Source organism: Heloderma suspectum, chromosome 1, assembly GCF_057233095.1.
Source record: "Heloderma suspectum isolate Gila_16-S chromosome 1, 16-S_ref, whole genome shotgun sequence".
Lineage (NCBI taxonomy): Eukaryota > Metazoa > Chordata > Lepidosauria > Squamata > Helodermatidae > Heloderma > Heloderma suspectum.
The window spans coordinates 179,228,088-179,248,579 of NC_139458.1; the positions used below are offsets into that span (position 1 = coordinate 179,228,088).

At 43.1% G+C, this 20,492-nt stretch overlaps 1 protein-coding gene across 1 annotated transcript in view; it reads right to left on the minus strand.

Moving 5' to 3' along the window:
- Positions 1-2,258: 2,258 nt before the first annotated feature.
- The window catches only part of ITGB6 (integrin subunit beta 6), a 59,674-nt gene continuing 41,440 nt past the window's right edge, over positions 2,259-20,492 (minus strand). The window contains exons 12-15 of the mRNA XM_084811585.1: positions 19,470-19,567; positions 11,171-11,290; positions 9,549-9,715; positions 2,259-3,523 (exon numbers count right to left, since the gene is read on the minus strand). Coding sequence (XP_084667711.1) covers positions 3,425-3,523; positions 9,549-9,715; positions 11,171-11,290; positions 19,470-19,567 — 484 coding nt within the window. The 3' untranslated portion in view covers positions 2,259-3,424. The remainder of the gene's footprint in view (positions 3,524-9,548; positions 9,716-11,170; positions 11,291-19,469; positions 19,568-20,492) is intronic.

Genomic DNA, 20,492 nt, shown 5'->3' on the forward strand with positions numbered 1-20,492 from the left:
GTAAGGTTGGTGTGGATTTTTCTGTGTAACCTCAGTGCTAATTTCAGTGCCTCTTGGCCAGTGAGGGTGGATATTGGGTATTTCTTGGGGACCTGAGGCCAGGTTTGGCCTGTCCGGGTTGGATGAATCACAAATCGGAATTAAGATTGCTGGGAGAATTATCAACGACCTCAGATATGCAGATGATACCACCCTAATGGCAGAAAGCGAAGAGGATCTAAAGAGCCTCTTGTTGAGGGTGAAAGAGGAGAGTGCAAAAGCTGGTTTGAAACTCAACATTAAAAAAACTAAGATCATGGCATCTGGCCCCATCACTTCCTGGCATAGAGAAGGGGAAGAAATGGAAGCAGTAACAGATTTTACTTTCTTGGGCTCCAAGATCACCGCAGATGGTGACTGTAGCCATGAAATTAAAAGACGCTTGCTCCTTGGGAGGAAAGCTATGGCAAACCTAGACAGCATAGTCAGAAGCAGAGACATCACCTTGCTGACAAAGGTCCGTCTAATCAAAGCTATGGTTTTCCCAGTAGTAATGTATGGCTGTGAGAGCTGGACTATAAGGAAGGCTGAGCGCCGAAGAATTGATGCTTTCGAACTGTGGTGCTGGAGAAGACTCTTACGAGTCCCCTGGACTGCAAGGAGGTCAAATCAGTCCATCCTAAAGGAAATCAACCCTGAGTGCTCATTGGAAGGACAGATAATGAAGCTGAAGCTCCAGTATTTTGGCCACCTAATGCGAAGAGAAAACTCCCTGGAAAAGACCTTGATGCTGGGAAAGACTGAAGGCAAAAGGAGAAGGGGACGGCAGAGGATGAGATGGCTAGATAGCATCACGGATGCAATGAATATGAACTTGAGCATGCTCCGGGAGAGAGCGCAGGACAGGAAGGCCTGGCGTGCTATGGTCCATGGGGTCACGAAGAGTCGGACACGACTGAACGACTGAACAACAACAACCTTGCAGGGGAGTTGGAATTAGTTCCATGGTATTCTTCCGGGGCAACTGTCTGAGATGGGACTGGGAAGCACTGCTATACAGTGGCTCCGGTCCTTCTTGAAGGAGCAATTTCAGAAGGGGGTGCTGGGGGATTCCTGTTTGATGCCATGGACGTTGGCTTGTGGTGTCCCTCAGAGTTCCAACTTATCCCCCATGCAATTGAACATATAAACAAACAAACAAATAAAATATACATGAAACCAATGGGAGAGATTGTCCAGAGTTTTGGGGTTCTGTGCCACCAGTACGCTGATGACACCCTACTCTATCTTTCCTTTCCATCTAAATCCAAGGAAGCTGTTCTAATTCTAAATGTCAGTAATGGGACTGGATGAGGGTGAACAAATTGAAGCTTAGTCCAGGAGACAGAAGTGCTCCTCCTAGTTAGCTGAAAGGCAGATCAGGGAATAGGGAGGGAGGGACTCAACTTGTGCTTGGGCTTACACTCCCCCTAGTGTCTCAGGCTTGCAGTCTGGGTGTATTGCTGGACTCGGCCCTGAACCTGGATGCCTAGGTTTTGGCAGTGGCTCGGTGGGAGTTCTCGCAGCTGAGGCTAGTGTGCCAACTGTGCCTGTTCTGATCAGGGCATAGTCGTGCATGCCTAAGGTACATCCCGTTTGGACTATTGTAATACAGTTTATGTGGGGCTGCCATTGAAAACTGTTTGGAAATCTCAGCTGGTCCAGAATGCTGCGGCCAGACTATTGATTGGTTACAGGGAACATGTGACCATTTCCAGGCACAATTTAAAGTGCTGGTTATGCTGTTCAAAGACCTTTATGGCTTGGGACCACGCTACCTGAAAAACCACCTTTTCCCATATGAGCCTACCCAGGTTTTAAATTCTTCAGGTGGTGTGTGGGGGAGGGCTTCTCTTGGAACAGTGGCCTTCAGGGGTGCGTTTGGTGGAGACGCAAGAGAGGGCTTTCTTACTGGGTGCTCCCAGGTTATGGAACGCCCTGCTGAGGTTGGCTCCCTCTCCGCTATCCTCGTACCGACAGGCAAAGATGTTTCTGTTGAACCAGGCTTTGGGCATGTAAGCTGGTCTGTTGGGTTGGGGCTATTTTTATTCTGTAACTGTTGTGTTTTGTCTATGTTTTTAATGTATTATTATTGTTTTTAGCCAAGTTTTATCTATTTGTTTTTTAAAGTTCCTGTGATTGTTAGCTGCCTTAGGCACCATTTTCTTGGTGGAAAAGCAGGGGTACAAATCAAATACATAAAGAAATAAACGTTTTTTGAACAAAAAGAAAACTACTTAAAATTTCAGGGTTTTAAAAAATTTAATGCATGCGTTCACACATACATTTACACATAGGAAAAAAACCACACACCCCAAAATGCCCAAGAGCCTCCAAGGAGTAATAATGTTTACTGATAATGTTTTGGCCTTATTTAAGGTCCAGCCTTGGGTCAAAACTATTTCAATAAAAGTAGCTAAGACATTTCCAGTGTCTGTCAAATACACAGTACATTCATAGTATGAGTAATTTATAGTGACAGTTTGGACAGAACCCCCCTCACCAAAATACACCTTTATGGTAAATCACACACACAGACACACACAGAAATCTAGCTAAACAGTAGTGTTTTGAGTAGGAGTGAAGAACCTGCAGTTTATGGGCAAACACTTGGGCTCCCTCCACAGGCCCCGCCTTGTACTCCCCAGGCCCCTTCCTTTCCCTATGCCCCATCCCCTGCCTGGAGGCTACTACGTCCTTGGGGAGAAGGCATGGGGAGGAGTCCCTGTGTGCTGCTCCCCCTCCCTATGGGGTCTTGACAGTTGCCTGAGCTTTCCAGGTGCTGCTGCTGCTGGCCTGCAACATAGGGGTAAAATGTTCAGATGCTCTTTTCCACTGTTATTACTTGACATCCTCTAATGCTCCAGAGCCTGGCAAATTAATTCATTAACCCCAAAGCCTCCCATCATGAAAAACATGTATTCCCTCAACCCAAACTATTGTACCACTACAGCGGGGGTGGGGAACCTCAGGGCCAGGATCCCAATCCAGTCCTCCTGGGTTCCTCAGATGGGCACACCCCTTTCTCCTGCCCCATGTCCTTTCCTCCCAGCCACCAGTCATTTGGTGGTTTAGTGGCTTTTACCCAGGAATTTTCCCAATTCTAAAGGTTGAAATGCCTTTTCTAAAAATTAGTTACTGGCAGTGAGAGTTTTAAAGTACAATATGCTAGTGCTTTTGTATTTTTGGGTCCACCCCTTTGGCCTTTCACCCCACCCACCTCTGGAAAGCAGCCCCCAGGAGCTTCTCCAATATTGAATCTGGTGCCTGATTAAAAGACATCCCCCACCTCTGCACTATAGTATGTTAACAAGCTTCGATTTAAAGAATAAATTTAGAACAAATGTAGTAAATGTTGCTTTTTAGTATTTCCAAAACGAACGTCTGTTCCATAATATTTGGAGGACTAATAAATATCTGCAGCAGATCCTGGTTGCCTTTCTTTTTGCTTGTACGTCACATTTTTGAATGTTGTTGTTGAGCCTCTGTACAGAGGGTTTGTTCCCTAGAAAGGAGGGGGGGGGGAATATTAAATAAATATGTCATATCTGATTCCGTCGTGTAAGTTGATGTATTTAACACGGTAGTTTTCATAATACTGTTCTACCTTTGGTAACTATTTTGTAACAAAACCCACTCATAATATGTTGAATAAATGTTGAATAAATGTCTCCAAATGAGAAAGATCATAGAAACATTCGAAGACCTTGAAAAACAGCAAAACAAGAACCACTAAAAATGAAGTCTTTCACAATAATCACAAACACATACTATTAATCCCCAAAATACTTATTAAAACAGGACTATAATATGGACACAGATGCAACCTAACTATTCAGTTGATACAATGTATGATTAATAACTTATTTTATTTGATGATCAAGTACACAAACAGGCAAAAATTGAAGCTGTCTGCAAATTTACAAAACCTAAACATCTAAAACAAAGGATTGTTATTTTCTCTAGAAATAACTTGTCCTATAGATGGATCACTGTGGTCCTATTCACTCTTGCCATGTGTATAAGTTTTACCATTATGAATATGATAAGCTACACTGAAGTTTTTTTGAAGCAAATGGCAGATATGATATAAAGATGGGGTGTAGAATCTCAGACCCAGGGGCCAAATCCAGCCGTCCTGGGGTCCCAATCCTTCCCTCTGGGGTGCCTCAGATGCCCACACTCCCTCCCTCATGCCTCGCCCCCTTTCCTCTGATCACCGATCATTTGGTAGTTTCCTGGCTTTTGTGAATTTTTCCCCTCTCCCCACTCTAAAAAGTTGAATGCCTCTCCTAAGGATTAGCTATTGGCAGTAAGAGCTTTAAGCTAAGTATCCTGGGATTTTTGGCCCCACCCCTTTTGTCTTTGGCACCACACAGCACTGGAATGCAGCCCCTGAGAACGTCACTGAAATGGAATGCGGCCCTCGAACTGAAAGAGGTTCTGCACCCTTGATATAAAATGTCACTGTCGACAATCTCTGGAAAGCTGTGAACAGCTAGCAGGTCCCTCGGACATGGCCACGGTGTATTCTTACATCTGTTTACCTGGACACAGCTGGAGACATTGTACCATCTGTCTTCAGGGGAACATATGCCTCAACACTTACAGCCTGACAGTCAGGGACACTAGGGGCTTCACTTAAACCCCCCTCACATGGTATTTTAAAGTGTGAAGGAGTCATATTGGCTATCCTGGCTGCCTGCCATAGAGACACACACTGGCCATGCCTCCCGCCAGCTCTGAGTTCAGGAGCTGTACATGCATACTTATGTATTTGCGTAGAGTTCTTCCACACTGTGCCAAGTCAGCATGACTCCTTGACCAATCACATGTTGAAAAACACATTAGGAGGTTCGAGCAGGCAGAGAATGAGTTAACTGCCTCAGACGGCAGATGTTGGAGGCAGCAGTGGCAACACCCCGGCCATGCCCCTCTGGTGAAGGACGGAGCTGTATGTGCTTCACGGCCTGCCTCGCACCCCTACACTAGCCTGTTGCCCTCAGATATGGTGGAGGAAACTGTACATTGCCAGTGTTGACATAAAGTTCAACTGCCAGTCCAGTTTGCTTCTGTAGTTGGAATTGTGAAGGGGTGGAGGAATCATTTTGACCTTTGCCTCATGTAGCAAAACATCTGGAGCTGGCCTTGTTTGTGTTCAGGGTGAGGGGCCAGTAATTCGTTTTGAGCAAACAAGATCAGCATGTGTGTGTGTGTATATACACACACACACACACACTTGTTCCAGGTAATATCTGAAGCCCCAGTCCAGACCTGGCTACACATTTTGCCAGATATGAAAAATATATATCTGGGTTTGGTTGTCAACTTCTTGGTCTTCTTTGGTAAGCCACAAGGCTGATCCATGGAACTGAAGATGTAACTGGTAAAGGTGACTGATCTGATTTCATCTCCAGGGATCTGGAACCAACATTGGATCAGACACATCTACTGACTGACTCTTTTCCAGTTTGTGTCTTCAAATTTGAAGTAAAGTATGCATTGTGTTCATGTATTTGGGGAAGAAGTATGTAAAAGAAGACCAATGAAAAATGTATCTTACAGGTATTAATTACTCTCCAGAAATGTTAGAAGGATAGGCTTCCCTTCTGTCAAACAGGTGTTCTCTATGACAAAAGTTATTTATTTGTTTGTTTGTTTGTTTTTATGGAAGAATATTGAGTACTGTGAACTCGACCTGCAGTCTAAGGGGTTACAGCCCAAACACAGGTATACTACTTCAGTGATAACTAGTTCATGAATGACTATAAGGTAGCATTTTTGTTTAAACCATGTAGGATAATATCCTATCGTGCCCATATGCTTGTGGGACCCACTGCTTGCGCAACAGGGCTTTTGCATTCCTAAAAATAAACTGAAATGAGTGCAAATGCTTGTTTCTGGAATGGGGCAGGTCAGCAAAGCTTGCAGAAGGGAGTGCCACTGACCTGTCCCAATCTGTAAACAAGTGTTTCTGTTTGTTTCCAGGGTTTCTTTTAGTGACGCCAAGGCCCTGTTGTGCAAGTGGTGGGTCCTGCAAGCGCAACAGAACCACCAGAGGTGGAGCATCCCCATTAGATACTGTCCACAGTTTTACCACCCACACAGGAACCTGGGTCACATTTTGAACCTTGAGGCCAATCTTCAGCTGAACTACGCTGATGAGGGAAGCATGTAAAAATTAGTTCTTTTGACCTTGATGTTCCTGTATCCTAATGCCATAGCACATCCTGGGTTGCCTGTGGCAATTTGTAGCAATGACTTACTCTACTGGTGGTGGTGGTGGTGGTGGGGTGTGTGTACGCGTGTGTGTTACGTTGTTTAACTCACAGTGGTTCTTATATTGAGCTGCAAACTGGACCCTTTAGTTTAAGCTGCTTTAATAAAGGTGTGTAAAAATAAATGTTATGTTTGGGCAGGTATTTCTTATAGCATAGGAGATGTTCTATTCTGCAGAAGCATAATTGAAACATTGATCCATTTCATGTAGCATTAGTAGTACACTGCATTAGTTGGTTTGTGTTAAGAATAACCTGCAACTAAATTTGCTCCTCTATAAACCAACATAACTCCATTGACAGGGACCATGGTGTCCAGTAGCTCATTTCTCCTGCACCTAATTGCTGTTTCCCAGAACTTCAAAGAATAAACTAATTACATGCTCTGCCTATTAATGACAATTTAATGTGAGATGAATACAAATATGTTTCTTTCTGGTGGAACACGTTTTGACATGCCCATCAATATGTTCTATATGTGCATTATTTCTTTGAACTAAAAAAAGCCATGCTTAGCATCACTAGAGATAACCTCTCTCATAGACCATACGACATAGATCATTTTGGCACCAGCCAGCCAAAGGCATTCCTCTTCTCCCAGGCATTCTAGATTCTAGAGGGAGCAATGCAGAAGAAACAACAGGGCAGAGACAGGCTGAAGGCACACATCTAGCCCCGACTTGGTTCATTAGTGTCTGCCAGCAAGTCCACTTTTATTTTCACTTCGTTGTCTCTTTTTGTTTTGACTTTGTGGACAGCCTGATGACTGCCTGTAGCCGGGAACTAATTGTTGTGGCTGGGAACAGACTGGAGCCTCGTCTGTGGTTGGAACATCACCAGAAGGAGGCGGATAAGAATTGGCCGGGATGCAGGCAGGAGTTATGGGAGCACACCTCCTGTTATCTGGGAAGGGTGGCCAGGCTTATGTGAGAGACAGGCCTGTGATCCTGGCCTGGGGTGAGAGCCTGGGTGGGGGAAGCTGTGGTGAGTGGCGTCCCCCTGAGTGAGAGTCAGGGGCTGAAGTTCAGTGGATAGTTAAACCAGTAACTAGCAGGGGGTAGGGTGTGTTTATCTTTATTGACCCCATTTTATTTTATTGCCCTAACCTGCAACCTTGGCCTTCATTAGTGGATCTTGGCTGACCTGATTTACATCTGCCATTGTTTTGAATTAATGTTGTCTGTTTCATAGCAGAAGAGGGTTGCATTGTGCTGCTTAGTGTTGAATGTTTATGAGCAAGGATGTTTCTGGGTGGGAGGGAGAGTGAAAGAGAGGGGAGGATGTCCCTAAAATGGTGCTCAGAGGTAAGAGATGGGATGGTATGATGGAGCAGGGATTTGGGGTGGTGGAAGACCTAGATGACCAAGTGCCACCTCTATCTCAGATTCCTCTTCCATACCGCTGGTTCCTGGTGGCCTGGCTACTGAACCCTCTAGCCTGGTTGTGCTGCTGATAAATGCTGGCTTTAAACCTTGATTTCTACCCAGAAGCAAGTTAGCACGACAAGCAGCCTGGGACACCCTGCATGAGAAGGACGCTGTAAGGCAGACCCCATACTTGTAAGCCTGGGGAATCAGATTGCCCTGGGCCAAGCTGCTTGTGGGGGCTGAATGTCCTCTCCATAGTGTGATTGGTTGTTTTAAACATTAAATAGACATACATTAAAAGAATGTATTCAGAAATGTAAATAGACGTCCTTTGGCAACCAATGACAGCAACTGCACATTCTGACTACCTTGACCTGGGACCCTGAGCCCAGCCAATGCTTAGATGGGGGCAAGGAGCAAAAGATACCTTTCTTATTCCCCTTACAAAAGAGATTGGGCCACGTTTCCATTGCGTTTCTGTTGCAGTATATTGTCCACCCTAATTTCTGTGTTTTCCATTGTTTATTCTCCATCCCAGGGTTTGTTTTTTGTTTTTTTAACTTTGCTAGAAAGCTGAACTGCAGTTAAGAAGGTAAACCTGAAAGGTAAACTTTGGTGGGAGAATGCCCAGTGAGCTGCGGATGGAGGAAAAAAACACATGATCTTTTCTGCATCAGCAGCTCACTTGGCTTCTGTCCTAAGTGCTGAGGAAGGTGCTTCCCAGTCTCAGTGCTCAGCACAAAAATGCAGCAAGCTGCCATTGGAGGAAGATGGCGATCTGAAAATTTGAAAACGATGTCTGAAAGAAGCCTCAATGTTTGCAGATTCTTTTGAAAATGACGACAATGTTGCAATATACTTTGCCTGCTTAAGTTTTTTAAAACAAAGAACTCTTCTCCATCTAATCTCACTTCCCAATTTATTGTAACAAAATTTTAAGAACATATTACAAGGATTTACACCTGACTGTAATTAAATGCTTGCTTTAAGGTTTTATTATTTTATTGCTGTGAGCTGCCTTGGGAGGGCTTCTGCTCTGAAAGGCAGCCAAGAATTTTTTTTAAAAGGAAAAAAATAATAATTAAGCCTGCCATTGGATAGGTTGGTTCCTGGGAGCCAACCTCAGAGCCCACTCTCCGAGGCCGGTTCCCTGAGAACTGACCTCTGCACCCTCCCACGCTGCCGAAGAGGATTGCGGAGCGGCAAAAACGGGGTGTTCCTTGGGGTGTGTCAGGGTGGGGAAGTCAGAAATGCCGGTACGACACATCGTATGTGTCACCCAGGTGCCGCTTCCCATGCTCTGAGGTCCCATGGCTAGACAGCCAAAATGGGCTGTCTAGCCGCGAATGCAGGGTGGTTGAAATGCAAAGGGGACGATACCCTCCATGCTTTTCCTGCCCTGCATTGGATAGGCAGTCGCCTCCGAGTTTGAAGGACGCCACCTATCCCCGTAGGATTGTGCCCTAAGATACGTTTACTACTGTGAGCATCAACATTACTGCAAGCTGTGGTCGCTTAAGGAAATTCCAAATATTTTTCAAGGGATCAGCTGTTTGCCATATTGACATATATTTGTATGCTCAGTCTGGGGCACATTGATAGAGTTATTAATATTTTTTCATATATACATTAGGCATTTTCAGGAAAGAACTCAACATTCCCTAGCCTGTTTTTAATATTATTATTTTTTGACACTGAATGCTGGAAATCCAGAACTGACTGATCCTTCTCATACATTGCCACCATAATGCTACTATCATGGGTGTGGATTACTGTGCAATTTAGATATTGTCTGAAATATAAAATCTCCACTATATAGATGGCAACAGTTGCCATCTTGCAATAGAATAATTTAAAAAACCCTCCATTATGAACTTTTACATACTGTTTGCCATTTGGCCTTTGATCGCTCTGCTTCAAATTTCGCAACTTCTTTCCGGTCGTGAAATGAAATGAACAATTTCCACATACAAAGCAAGACAACCCCAGTGAGGACGACTGCAATCGAAACACCCATCACAATCATTGTAATTTTTGCAGGTTGTGGACATTCTGTAGAAAGGAAGGAAAATCTGTGAAAATGGTTACAGGTGCAGTTCCAACTTTGAAAGAAGCTATAGAATGTTTAGTTCTATACACCTTCCATACCATAAATGGGCCAGGTTTTTGGAGCACCTATAGTAAATCACTAGAATCCGATGGCAATAACTGAAAATAAACTCAAAATTGTCTACTGGGTCATAATCTCCAGCATTTCTTTTCCATACTGCTTTTTATGAATGACCACAAGGAACAAATATTTTAGGAGCACATGCCTAGCTCATTGCAGGATAGTGTCTAAAACGTATTGGCTTGGAGCTGAGGACTTCTCCACACCAGGCTTTTTATCCCACAACTTACCTGGGCTTCTGCTTCTGAATTCTTTGTGAGATTAAGATTGGCTTCTTACATGGACTGACACAGGCTTTTTTTCTGGGGACTTTCTTTGTCTGCAAGTTCTACATGTTTCATTATACAGCCACTAGATGGCGGTATGGTATAGCAAAACTGAGCAATCACACACGGCCATTAAAGCAGATAAATGTTTATTACCGCATTATCCCTGATCTTTTAAAAACCATGATAAAAGTCAGAAAGCAGACGAGATGCCGTGGCAGTTGATGACGTCATGTAAAAGACCTGAAAACTTCCATGAGTGACCAATCACGAGTGCGCAATAAAAGCCTCATGTATAAATGCCCTTAGAATCAAAAGCGGAAGGCAGTCTGCAGAAGGGCACTTTCCTATGCCATTCTCCCCCCTGCAGCCTGCTGTGCCTTTGAAAAGCTGTGTGGGATGGGGCATTCGGGGCTGCAGTGGGATGGAGAAACCATCCAAAATCAAGGGTGGTGCTGTTCGCACAAGGTGTCTCCATCCAATTTTGGCTAATTCCATCCTTTATAGCCCCCACCCACCCTGCTGTTCAGGAGAGTCTCCTCACCCTCTGGAGAGGGTTTTCACAGGGTGTAGGGGACTGCAGGGAAGAGGAGGGAATGGGGATGTTTCCTTCTGTGGGTGTCCTTTCCACTGCCCACTCCAGAGTTTAGAGGGCCCTTGAGCAAGGACACCTCCATGGGCCCCCTCCCTCAGTGAGTCTACCTTCTCACCACCATTGTCACCAGCTGCTATTGCTCCTCATCATTGCGATAATTTCCTTGCTTGACAAGCAGAGACCCAGTGAGCAAGCAGGCAGTGGCATCTACTGCTCCTCTTTTCTCCTCACCACTGTTGTCTGGGCCAGAGTGAGAGGCAGGTGAACAAGCAAGTTGTAATGACGAAGAGAGGAGCGACTCCAGGGGGCTCTTGTCAGAGGGTCCTTGCTGGGGTGTGGGCCCATGGCGGGTAACCAACCAGCCTTGACTCCAGCCCTGGTCCTTCCTCTTCTCAGGATTCAAGCCAATGCCTTCTTTAAAAATGCGGACATATTCGCAGTGTATATAAGTGATTTACCAAGCCCAAGCACCTTACCTTTTTGCTTTATGCTGTGAAGGGTTGTTTTTCCCTGTTCATCAGTTGCCATGAGAAATGTGATAACGCATTCATTTTCTCCTCGTAACAAACAAGGAACAAATTTATCTTCCATGATATCTGTGAAGGAGGGAAAACCCATTTTTCAAGTCAAGACCAATTCATCAAGCGGTTTCTATGAGGGCTGAAAGATTTATAACATCAGGCCATGTTCAACATGCACGAAAGGAAGGAAGAAAGCTAAAATTTCTAGAAGAATTTAACACAATACTTCTACCACTAAAAGGTTTTTACCCTCGTAGGTTTTGTTACATTTTGCACTTAGGTTTCAGATGAGAAGGTCCAGGTGTTGTCAATCTGTGTTGACCATCAAGAGCACCCATCAAGTCTGCTGTAATTTGAAATTCAGTGAATTGGAAATACTTCCAAGGGAGTTGCCATAGCTATCTAAGGGAATATAATAGCCCTGCTTACAGTACAAAGTAAACAATATGTTCTCTTTGTCTTTTTGCTCCTGCTATTATGTCTAGACTGTGTTTCAATGTGCAGCATATTCTCGTACCAAAAGGATACTGATCCTTTTCAAAGGGGATGCCATTTATTGCTTCCAGAATGCTGTTATAAAAATTAACGTGACATGCATTGTCAGAACGATTAAATGGGAATCATAAGAAAAATACTTGAAGCTGCTGGATAAGTCTAATGCTATTCAGTGAAATGTGGATGAAAAAGAACCCTAAGATGAACCTAAGATCTTCCCAGTTCTGCAAGTAATGTTTTCACCTTAATTTTCTCAAATAGGGAAACCTTTGATGCTCATTCAAGAGGCCCTAGAAGGAATGCAGTATGTGTTTGGGAAATGTGACAAGACTACAAAAAGAAAGAAGAATGGAATCTCAAACTGCAGGCTCTAATGCCAACAATACCAGAAGCACAATGTCTTGTCTACAATTGACAAACTGCTTTTTAAAAATAGTAATAGTAACCCTTATTGAAGTTCCTCTGAAATCTATAGCCACCCTAGGAAAAAGTACCACATTGGGGTAATTCCAAGTAAAGCGTTTGTGAACTGTAATATTATACAAACACTTTGCCCTCAGAAAATATCGTCTTTCAGGTATGTTAGTGCTCTTATTCCTTGTATTATATATTTTGACTAGACAAGATTTCACCAAAGCTATTCACATTATAATTTCTCAAAGCTTAAATGCCCCAGTGTATTTTTGGAGGACTTTGCCAGATGGGTTCTTGAAAATGACATTTCTCTGGGAAAAGGGCTGAACCAGATCAGCCTTTTTAGTGGATCCAAAATGGTCACTGAACAAGCAGGTTGATTCTGGGGAGGTTGTCATCTTATCTGAAAGCACTTGGGCCATAGTGCCAGATCCCAAGCCATTGTACCTGCTGGCTCCTGCCCACCCAGTGATCCGCTAAGCCAGGGTGTTGAACCTCAGACGTGCAGGCCAAATCTGGCCCCACTTGGGGTCTCAATATGGCCTTCTGGAATTCCTGAGATGGCCATGCCTCCTTTACCACTGATTGTTTGGAGGTTTCCAGGGTTTTGCTCAGTTTTCTTCCATCCTGAAAGACTGAAATGCCTCTCCTAAGGCTTAGTTACTGGCAGTACAAGTTACTTTAAGTCGAAATATGTTGGTAACTCCACACAGTTTGCCTTCAGCCCCACCCACAAGTGGAATGTGGCTCCTGAGAGCTTCTTTGAAACTGAATTTGGACCCTGATCTGAAAAAAGTTTGATACCCCTGCACTAAGCCTTCCCTTCCTTCTTGCAGCAGTCTCTGGGGGAAGAGACTAAGTTCTTTGGCCCACCTGCTCTCTTCTCCCTCTGCATTCAGATTCCCACTTGTTTTTTCTATTTATGAATTAGAAACTAATGTACTTGAATCAGCCTATCAAAATACTGCTTTTAAAAAGAAGTATACAAAAGAAATCCCCTGTGCATGAACGTCCACATACATAGGGATCATTTTACACTTGGGAGAGTTGCTTTCCTCTCCTTCACCTGAGTATTCTCAGGCTCCCAAGAAATACATTGCTTCACTTTTTATTTATACTTTTCTGTTGTTGGAAGAGAATATAAGCATCCCAGGATTGTTTTCATTTGTGAAGCCTTTGATATGCTCTCATCAATTTGGGGCAACCGACTTCAAGATGAGGATCAACTAAAAACACCTAATTTGGGTTTTTGACTTAATTATTATATCTGTCTGATCTAAAAGTGAGGTCATGTCTGTGGAGTGTTGATAGCAACCTTGATGGTCTTATTTGATTTCAAGAACTACAGTTATGTCTGGTCTTCATCTCTGTTGCCATTGGGAGTAGAGTTGTTAACAGATAACTTTGTATAGTAGATGAAAAGAAAAACCCTTCTTTTCCCTACTCCATTTAGAGAAGGTGCATTTCTTGGTCAGCCAGTTCTCCCAGTGGGAGTGCTTATTGACTTCAGTGATATTATTACATTAGCTTTTGGGGGAAGAATTTAGTCTGTAGAACATGAAATGCTTTGGGAGTTGTTACAGATTCTCAATAGCGGGAAAAATGTCTAATTTAGAAGGCACCCACTAAACATTTCTCAGTATACCCACCTATTGCAAGTACAATGGAGGGAGCAGTTTCTAAGAAGATACCATAGGGCCACCTTAGCAAAGCTACTCTTTAGCAGAAGTAGTACTTGGATCTCCGTGCACCCTCCCGGTAAATGCAGTGGCTTCATGACATAAAAGGAAAAGGCACTTGTCACTTGGGCACTACAGCGCCAGACTGGAACCATGGGATATCTGGAAGAGCCTTGAGTCCATGAGAAATTAAGGAAGGCTGTGGGCATGGAAGTGGGACAGCCTCTTCCTCTTGTATATACTTTCCCACACCCTAAGATCTTCAGAGGCCCTTGCCTGGCTGACCCGCTAGGGAGTTCAGTTGGGTAGCCACTAGGAAGAAGGCCTTTTCAGTAGTGGTGTCCTAGGCGCCATCTATATAGGGGATTTACTCCGGTGCTACTGCACCTCACACACTGTCAGGGCACATGTCATTCTCCCCTCTCCGCAGCAACTGTGGGTTTTCATGCCGTAGAACTTGTAATTTTGCAAAGTCGTTTTGTGATGGATTTTCCTGTTGTGCCGGCTTCAGTGAGGATTCGGAGTCTGTGTGACCTCAGCTAGCGGAACTGGCCTCGGCACTGGGGCGGGGGGGGGGAGCGGGGCAGTGCAAAGCTGATAAGAGGAAGGGAAACTCTGGAGGAACAGACCTGTGCATGATCATGCTTTGTTTTTCCCCCAAAGAGCCTTAAAGTCAGCATGTGGCTGTGAGATGACTTTTGTTCTTTTGAAATCTCTACTTCCGTTCTGAAAACAGTCCACTAAACATGTCTACTCTCTTTTCCAGAAGAACAGACCTTCACATATGTTTAATGACTTTTTTTTTTTAAAGGAAGCTTGTTGATGCCGTGAGACTCCACCCACGTATGCCTGAACTAATGCCTTTTCTCATGCAGCCTGCCACGCAAAAGTGGTTCTTTTTTTTTTGTATACAACACTTTAGTTGGCTGCATGTGCCATGGGAGGAGCAAATCCGTTTTGATGAAACCACAGTTTTAAACTGAATCACGTTGGAAAGCATCTCTGTGTAGACGGGGCCGGGGTGACTCTTCTCGCACCATCATTGTGATACAGAACGTGTATTCTGTTCAGCACCAGGTGAAGACCCTTTTATTCTCCCAGACTTTTTAGTCCTTCATTAAAAAACAACAGCAACCCTGTGTTAGTGCTTTTTAGATCGTTGCAGTGCTGTTGTCCTTTGCTGTTGGTTTACTTTGATTGTATTCTGTGGCTATTTTAATTTGTTTTAGCTTTTATTGTTATACTCTAGCATTTTATGGTTCTAACCTCTATTCTTGGTTTTATTCTGTACTGTTTTTATTACTTGTTTTAATGTTTGTATTTTATCTTTTTTTTAATGCATTGTGCATTGCCCAGAATATTTTGCTTATTGGGTAGTTTCAAAGTACAAGTAAGTAAGTAAATAAGTAAGGGTGCAAATACTATGCATGTTTACACAGGAAACAGTCCTAAACTCTCAGCATTCCTCAGCCAGCATGGGAAGTTGTAGGCTTTTTTCTGTCTAAACATGCATAGGATTGCACCCTAAGAAATAACTATTTTGTGAACCATCCAGAGGGCTTGAGGTATTGGGCAGTATAGAAATGTGGTTAATAAATAAAATAAAACCATAAAATAAAATAAGATAACCAGAGGAATGAAAAATTGCTCTTTTTTTCTTTTATTTCTTATTTATGTGACTTTGTATCCAGAGGGGCTCTGGCTAATCATATGCTCCTGTGGAAACCATTTAGTGTTTAAAATGTGAAAATAAAGCCTTGTGGGTTGATGTGAGGCCTGTGGCACCTAGTATCAGCCTAGGATGCTCATGTATTCTAAGATTTATTTATTTTTAAACAAAGCCCTGAAACATTTATTCTTTTCCTCACCATTCACATTCATTCAAATTGCTGTAGAATGAGATAATTGGTTCTGTTTTCAGCATAACGGATTTTATAGCATAAAGGTAGTCGGGGAATTACACATTGCTCAGTAAGGCTACAACTCTTTACCCACTTTCCTGGGAGTAAGCCCCACTGAAGTCAATGGGATCTCTATCATAGTAGACATGTAAGGGATTGCCATGTAAACTAGTTAGCTAGAACACCGCGTATATGACCAATGTATTATCCACTGGAGAAGGAAATGGCAACCCACTCCAGTATTCTTGCCAAGAAAACCCCATGGAATGTATCACAAGGCTAAAAGAGATGACGCCGGAAGATTAGCCGCTCAGGACGGAAGGGGTCCAACATACTACTGGGGAAGAGCAGAGGGTATTTCCAAGTAGCGCCAGAAAGAGTGAAGCGGCTGGGCCAAAGCCGAAAGGACACTCAGCTGTGGATGTGTCTGGTGGTGAAAAGAAAATCCGATGCTGTAAAGAACAGTATTGTTTAGGAACCTGGAATGTAAGATCAATGAATCAAGGTAAGCTGGTGGTGGTCAAACATGAGATGGCAAGATTGAACATTGACATCTTGGGAATCAGCAAACTAAAATGGACAGGCATGGGCGAATTTAATTCAGGTGACCATCATATCTACTATTGTGGGCAAGAATCCCTTAGAAGAAATGGAGTAGCACTCATAGTCAACAAAAGGGTGGGAAAAGCAGTACTGGGGTACAATCTTAAAAATGATAGAATGATCTCAGTACGAACCCAAGGCAAACCATTCAACTTCACAGTAATTCAAGTCTATGCCCCAACCACTGAGGCCGAAGAAGCTGAGGTTGATCGGTTCTATGAAGACCTACAACACCTTCTAGAACTAACACCAAAAAAAGATGTCCTCTTCATCATAGGGGATTGGAATGCTAAAGTAAGAAGTCAAGAAATCACCGGGATAACAGACAGGCATGGCCTTGGTGTACAAAATGAAGCAGGACAAAAGCTAATAGAGTTTTGCCAAGAGAACATGCTGATCATAGCAAACACTCTTTTCCAACAGCACAAGAGACAACTCTACACATGGACATCACCAGATGGTCAATATCGAAATCAGATTGATTATGTCCTTTGCAGTCAAAGATGGAGAAGCTCTATACAGTCAGTAAAAACAAGACCTGGAGCTGACTGTGGCTCAGATCATGAGCTGCTTCTTGCAAAATTTCGGCTTAAATTGAAGAATGTAGGGAAAACCACCAAACCATTCAGGTATGACCTAAATCATATCCCTTATGAATATACAGTGGAGGTGAGGAATAGATTTCAGGGATTAGACCTGATAGACAGAGTGCCTGAGGAACTATGGACGAAGGTCCGTAACATTGTTCAGGAGGCAGCAACTCAATCCATCCCAAAGAAAAAGAAATGCAAGAAAGCCAAGTGGCTGTCTGATGAGGCTTTACAAATAGCTGAGGAAAGAAGGGAAGCGAAAAGCAAGGGAGAAATGGGAAGATATATCCAACTGAATGCAGAGTTCCAGAGAATAGCAAGGAGAGACAAGAAGGCCTTCTTAAATGAACAATGCAAAGAAATCGAGGAAAACAACAGAATGGGAAAGACTAGAGATCTCTTCAAGAAAATTGGAGATCTCAAGGGAACGTTTTGTGCAAAGATGGGCATGATAAAGGACAAAGAAGGCAGGGACCTAACAGAAGCAGATGAGATTAAGAAGAGATGGAAAGAATACACTGAAGAACTATACAGGAAAGATCATAATGTCCCTGATAGCCATGATAGTGCAGTCACTGAACTTGAGCCGGACATCCTCGAGAGTGAAGTCAAGTGGGCCTTAGGAAGCATTAGTAACAACAAAGCTAGCAGAAATGACAGTATTCCAGCTGAGCTATTTAAAATCCTAAAAGATGATGCTGTTAAAGTGCTGCATTCAATATGCCAACAAATTTGGAACACTCAACAATGGCCGCAAGACTGGAAAAGGTCAGTTTACATTCCAATTCCAAAGAAGGGCAACGCCAAAGAGTGTTCAAACTACCGCACAATTGCGCTCATTTCACATGCCAGCAAGGTGATGCTCAAAATCCTACAAGCTAGGCTTCAGCAGTATGCGAACCGAGAACTACCGGAAGTACAAGCTGGGTTTAGAAGAGGCAGAGAAACTAGAGATCAAATCGCCAACATTCGCTGGATCATGGAGAAAGCAAGAGAATTCCAGAAAAACGTCTATTTCTGCTTCATTGACTACGCTAAAGCCTTTGATTGTGTGGATCACAACAAACTGTGGCAAATTCTGAAAGTGATGGGAGTACCAGACCATCTTACCTGTCTCCTGAGAAACCTGTACGAGGGTCAAGAAGCAACAGTAAGAACCAGACATGGAACAACCGAGTGGTTCAAAATTGGGAAAGGAGTACGACAAGGCTGCGTATTGTCGCCCTACTTATTTAATTTATATGCAGAGTACATCATGAGAAATGCCGGGTTGGATGAATCACAGGTCGGAATTAAGATTGCTGGGAGAATTATCAACAACCTCCGATATGCAGATGATACCACCCTAATGGCAGAAAGCGAAGAGGATCTAAAGAGCCTCTTGTTGAGGGTGAAAGAGGAGAGTGCAAAAGCTGGTTTGAAACTCAACATTAAAAAAACTAAGATCATGGCATCTGGCCCCATCACTTCCTGGCATATAGAAGGGGAAGAAATGGAAGCAGTAACAGATTTTACTTTCTTGGGCTCCAAGATCACCGCAGACAGTGACTGTAGTCATGAAATTAAAAGACGCTTGCTCCTTGGGAGGAAAGCTATGGCCAACCTAGACAGCATAGTAAGAAGCAGAGACATCACCTTGCTGACAAAGGTCCGTCTAATCAAAGCTATGGTTTTCCCAGTAGCAACGTATGGCTGTGAGAGCTGGACTATAAGGAAGGCTGAGCGCCGAAGAATTGATGCTTTCGAACTGTGGTGCTGGAGAAGACTCTTACGAGTCCCCTGGACTGCAAGGAGGTCAAATCTGTCCATCCTAATGGAAATCAACCCTGACTGCTTATTGGAAGGACAGATACTGAAGCTGAAGCTCAAATATTTTGGCCACCTAATGCGAAGAGAAAACTCTCTGGAAACGACCCTGATGCTGGGAAAGACTGAAGGCAAAAGGAGAAGGGGACGACAGAGGATGAGATGGCTAGATAGCATCTCCGATGCAATGAATATGAACTTGAGCACACTCTGGGAGAGAGCGCAGGACAGGAAGGCCTGGCGTGCTATGGTCCATGGGGTCACGAAGAGTCGGACGCGACTGAATGACTGAACAACAAATTATCCAATGTTCAAAAGATTACATTTCTATTATTTGTTTATAAGATGTATGAGTCATTTAATCTAGACCAAAACTAATGCTCAGAGCAAGGCACAATAAAACAGCAGTGCAATGCTATTCATGTCTACTCAGAAGTAAGTGCCACCGTGATTTACACCCAGTTAAGTATGTATAGGATTGCAGCCTAAAACAGTCAAATCCAGATTAACAATTAAAAACATAAAACCCAATAAAACAGCCTTCCTCAACCAGGTTATTTCCAGATGTGGTGACTACAATACCTATCATCCACAGCATGCTTGCTGGGGATAATACGAGTTGTGGTCAACACATCTGGAAGGCACCAGGTTGTGAGGGCTGCTATCAAACAATAACATGACTTGAATAATACAAGCAACAGCACGTAATTAGCCCTAATGCCACAACTAATAATGCCAAAGAAAGAAATTAAATAAAGGAACAGACCTTCTTCGCTACTGACAGTTGCACCAACCAGTTTACAGTTTTCAATGCAATCTTCCTGTGACTGATCATGAGAAGCTAAGTAACATTCCACGCAGCTCCTGAGAAAAATGATTCAACAACTCCTCAGTCTCTATCACTTGCAAGGCATCAGGAACAAAAGGAAATATATATGCAGTCATCTGAAAAAGTATCTTACAAAAGGTCTGTGGGGCTCAATAAGTAGTTCTCAGTAATTTTATATGTACTGCATTTAAAAACAGAATAAATGTTGCATGGTTAAAGTACTCCCTCAACTTTCTTTCCCTTCAAGCATTCAGGACAGCTAGGCTGGTGAGAACTAGGGAGAGGGTCCTTTCTGTGGTGGCCCCCACTCTGTGGAATTCCCTCCCTAGTGACCTTGCCATGCCCCCTCTTTGATGAGCTTCCACCGGGCTTTGAAAACCTGGCTGTTCAGGTGGGCGTTTAGGGTGGGTTAGGGTTTTGTTTTTTTTTAGCAATGTTGTTTTGTTCCGTTGATTATGCACATTTGTTGTTACTTGTATTGTATGCTGCCTAGAGTGGCTGGCAGCCGGCCAGATGAGCGGCTAATAAATCTCAATAAATAAATAAATAAATAAATAAGATATAAAACAGAACAGGACAACATTATTCATGCATGTGGTTCTGCATATCTAGCTTCAGTTAACACACACACACACACACACACTAATTGCCATTATGTTTTTACATTATTACCATATTTATACAGACTGTTACAGAACAGAAGGTTATTATAGAGGAAGCAGGGTATCCGTCTCCCCAAATCTACTTTGTATATAGATTCATTTTACTTTATTGATTTTAAAATATTTTATACCACCTGTCATGTAAAACATCCAGGCAGTGTACAAGATTAAAACCATAATATAAAATATAAATATACAACATAACTAAAATATAACCAGTGGCCATAAGAAAACAAACACAATATACTTTATATATAGATAAAGGCTGTAGATACAATCTAGTTCACAATTACGCCCA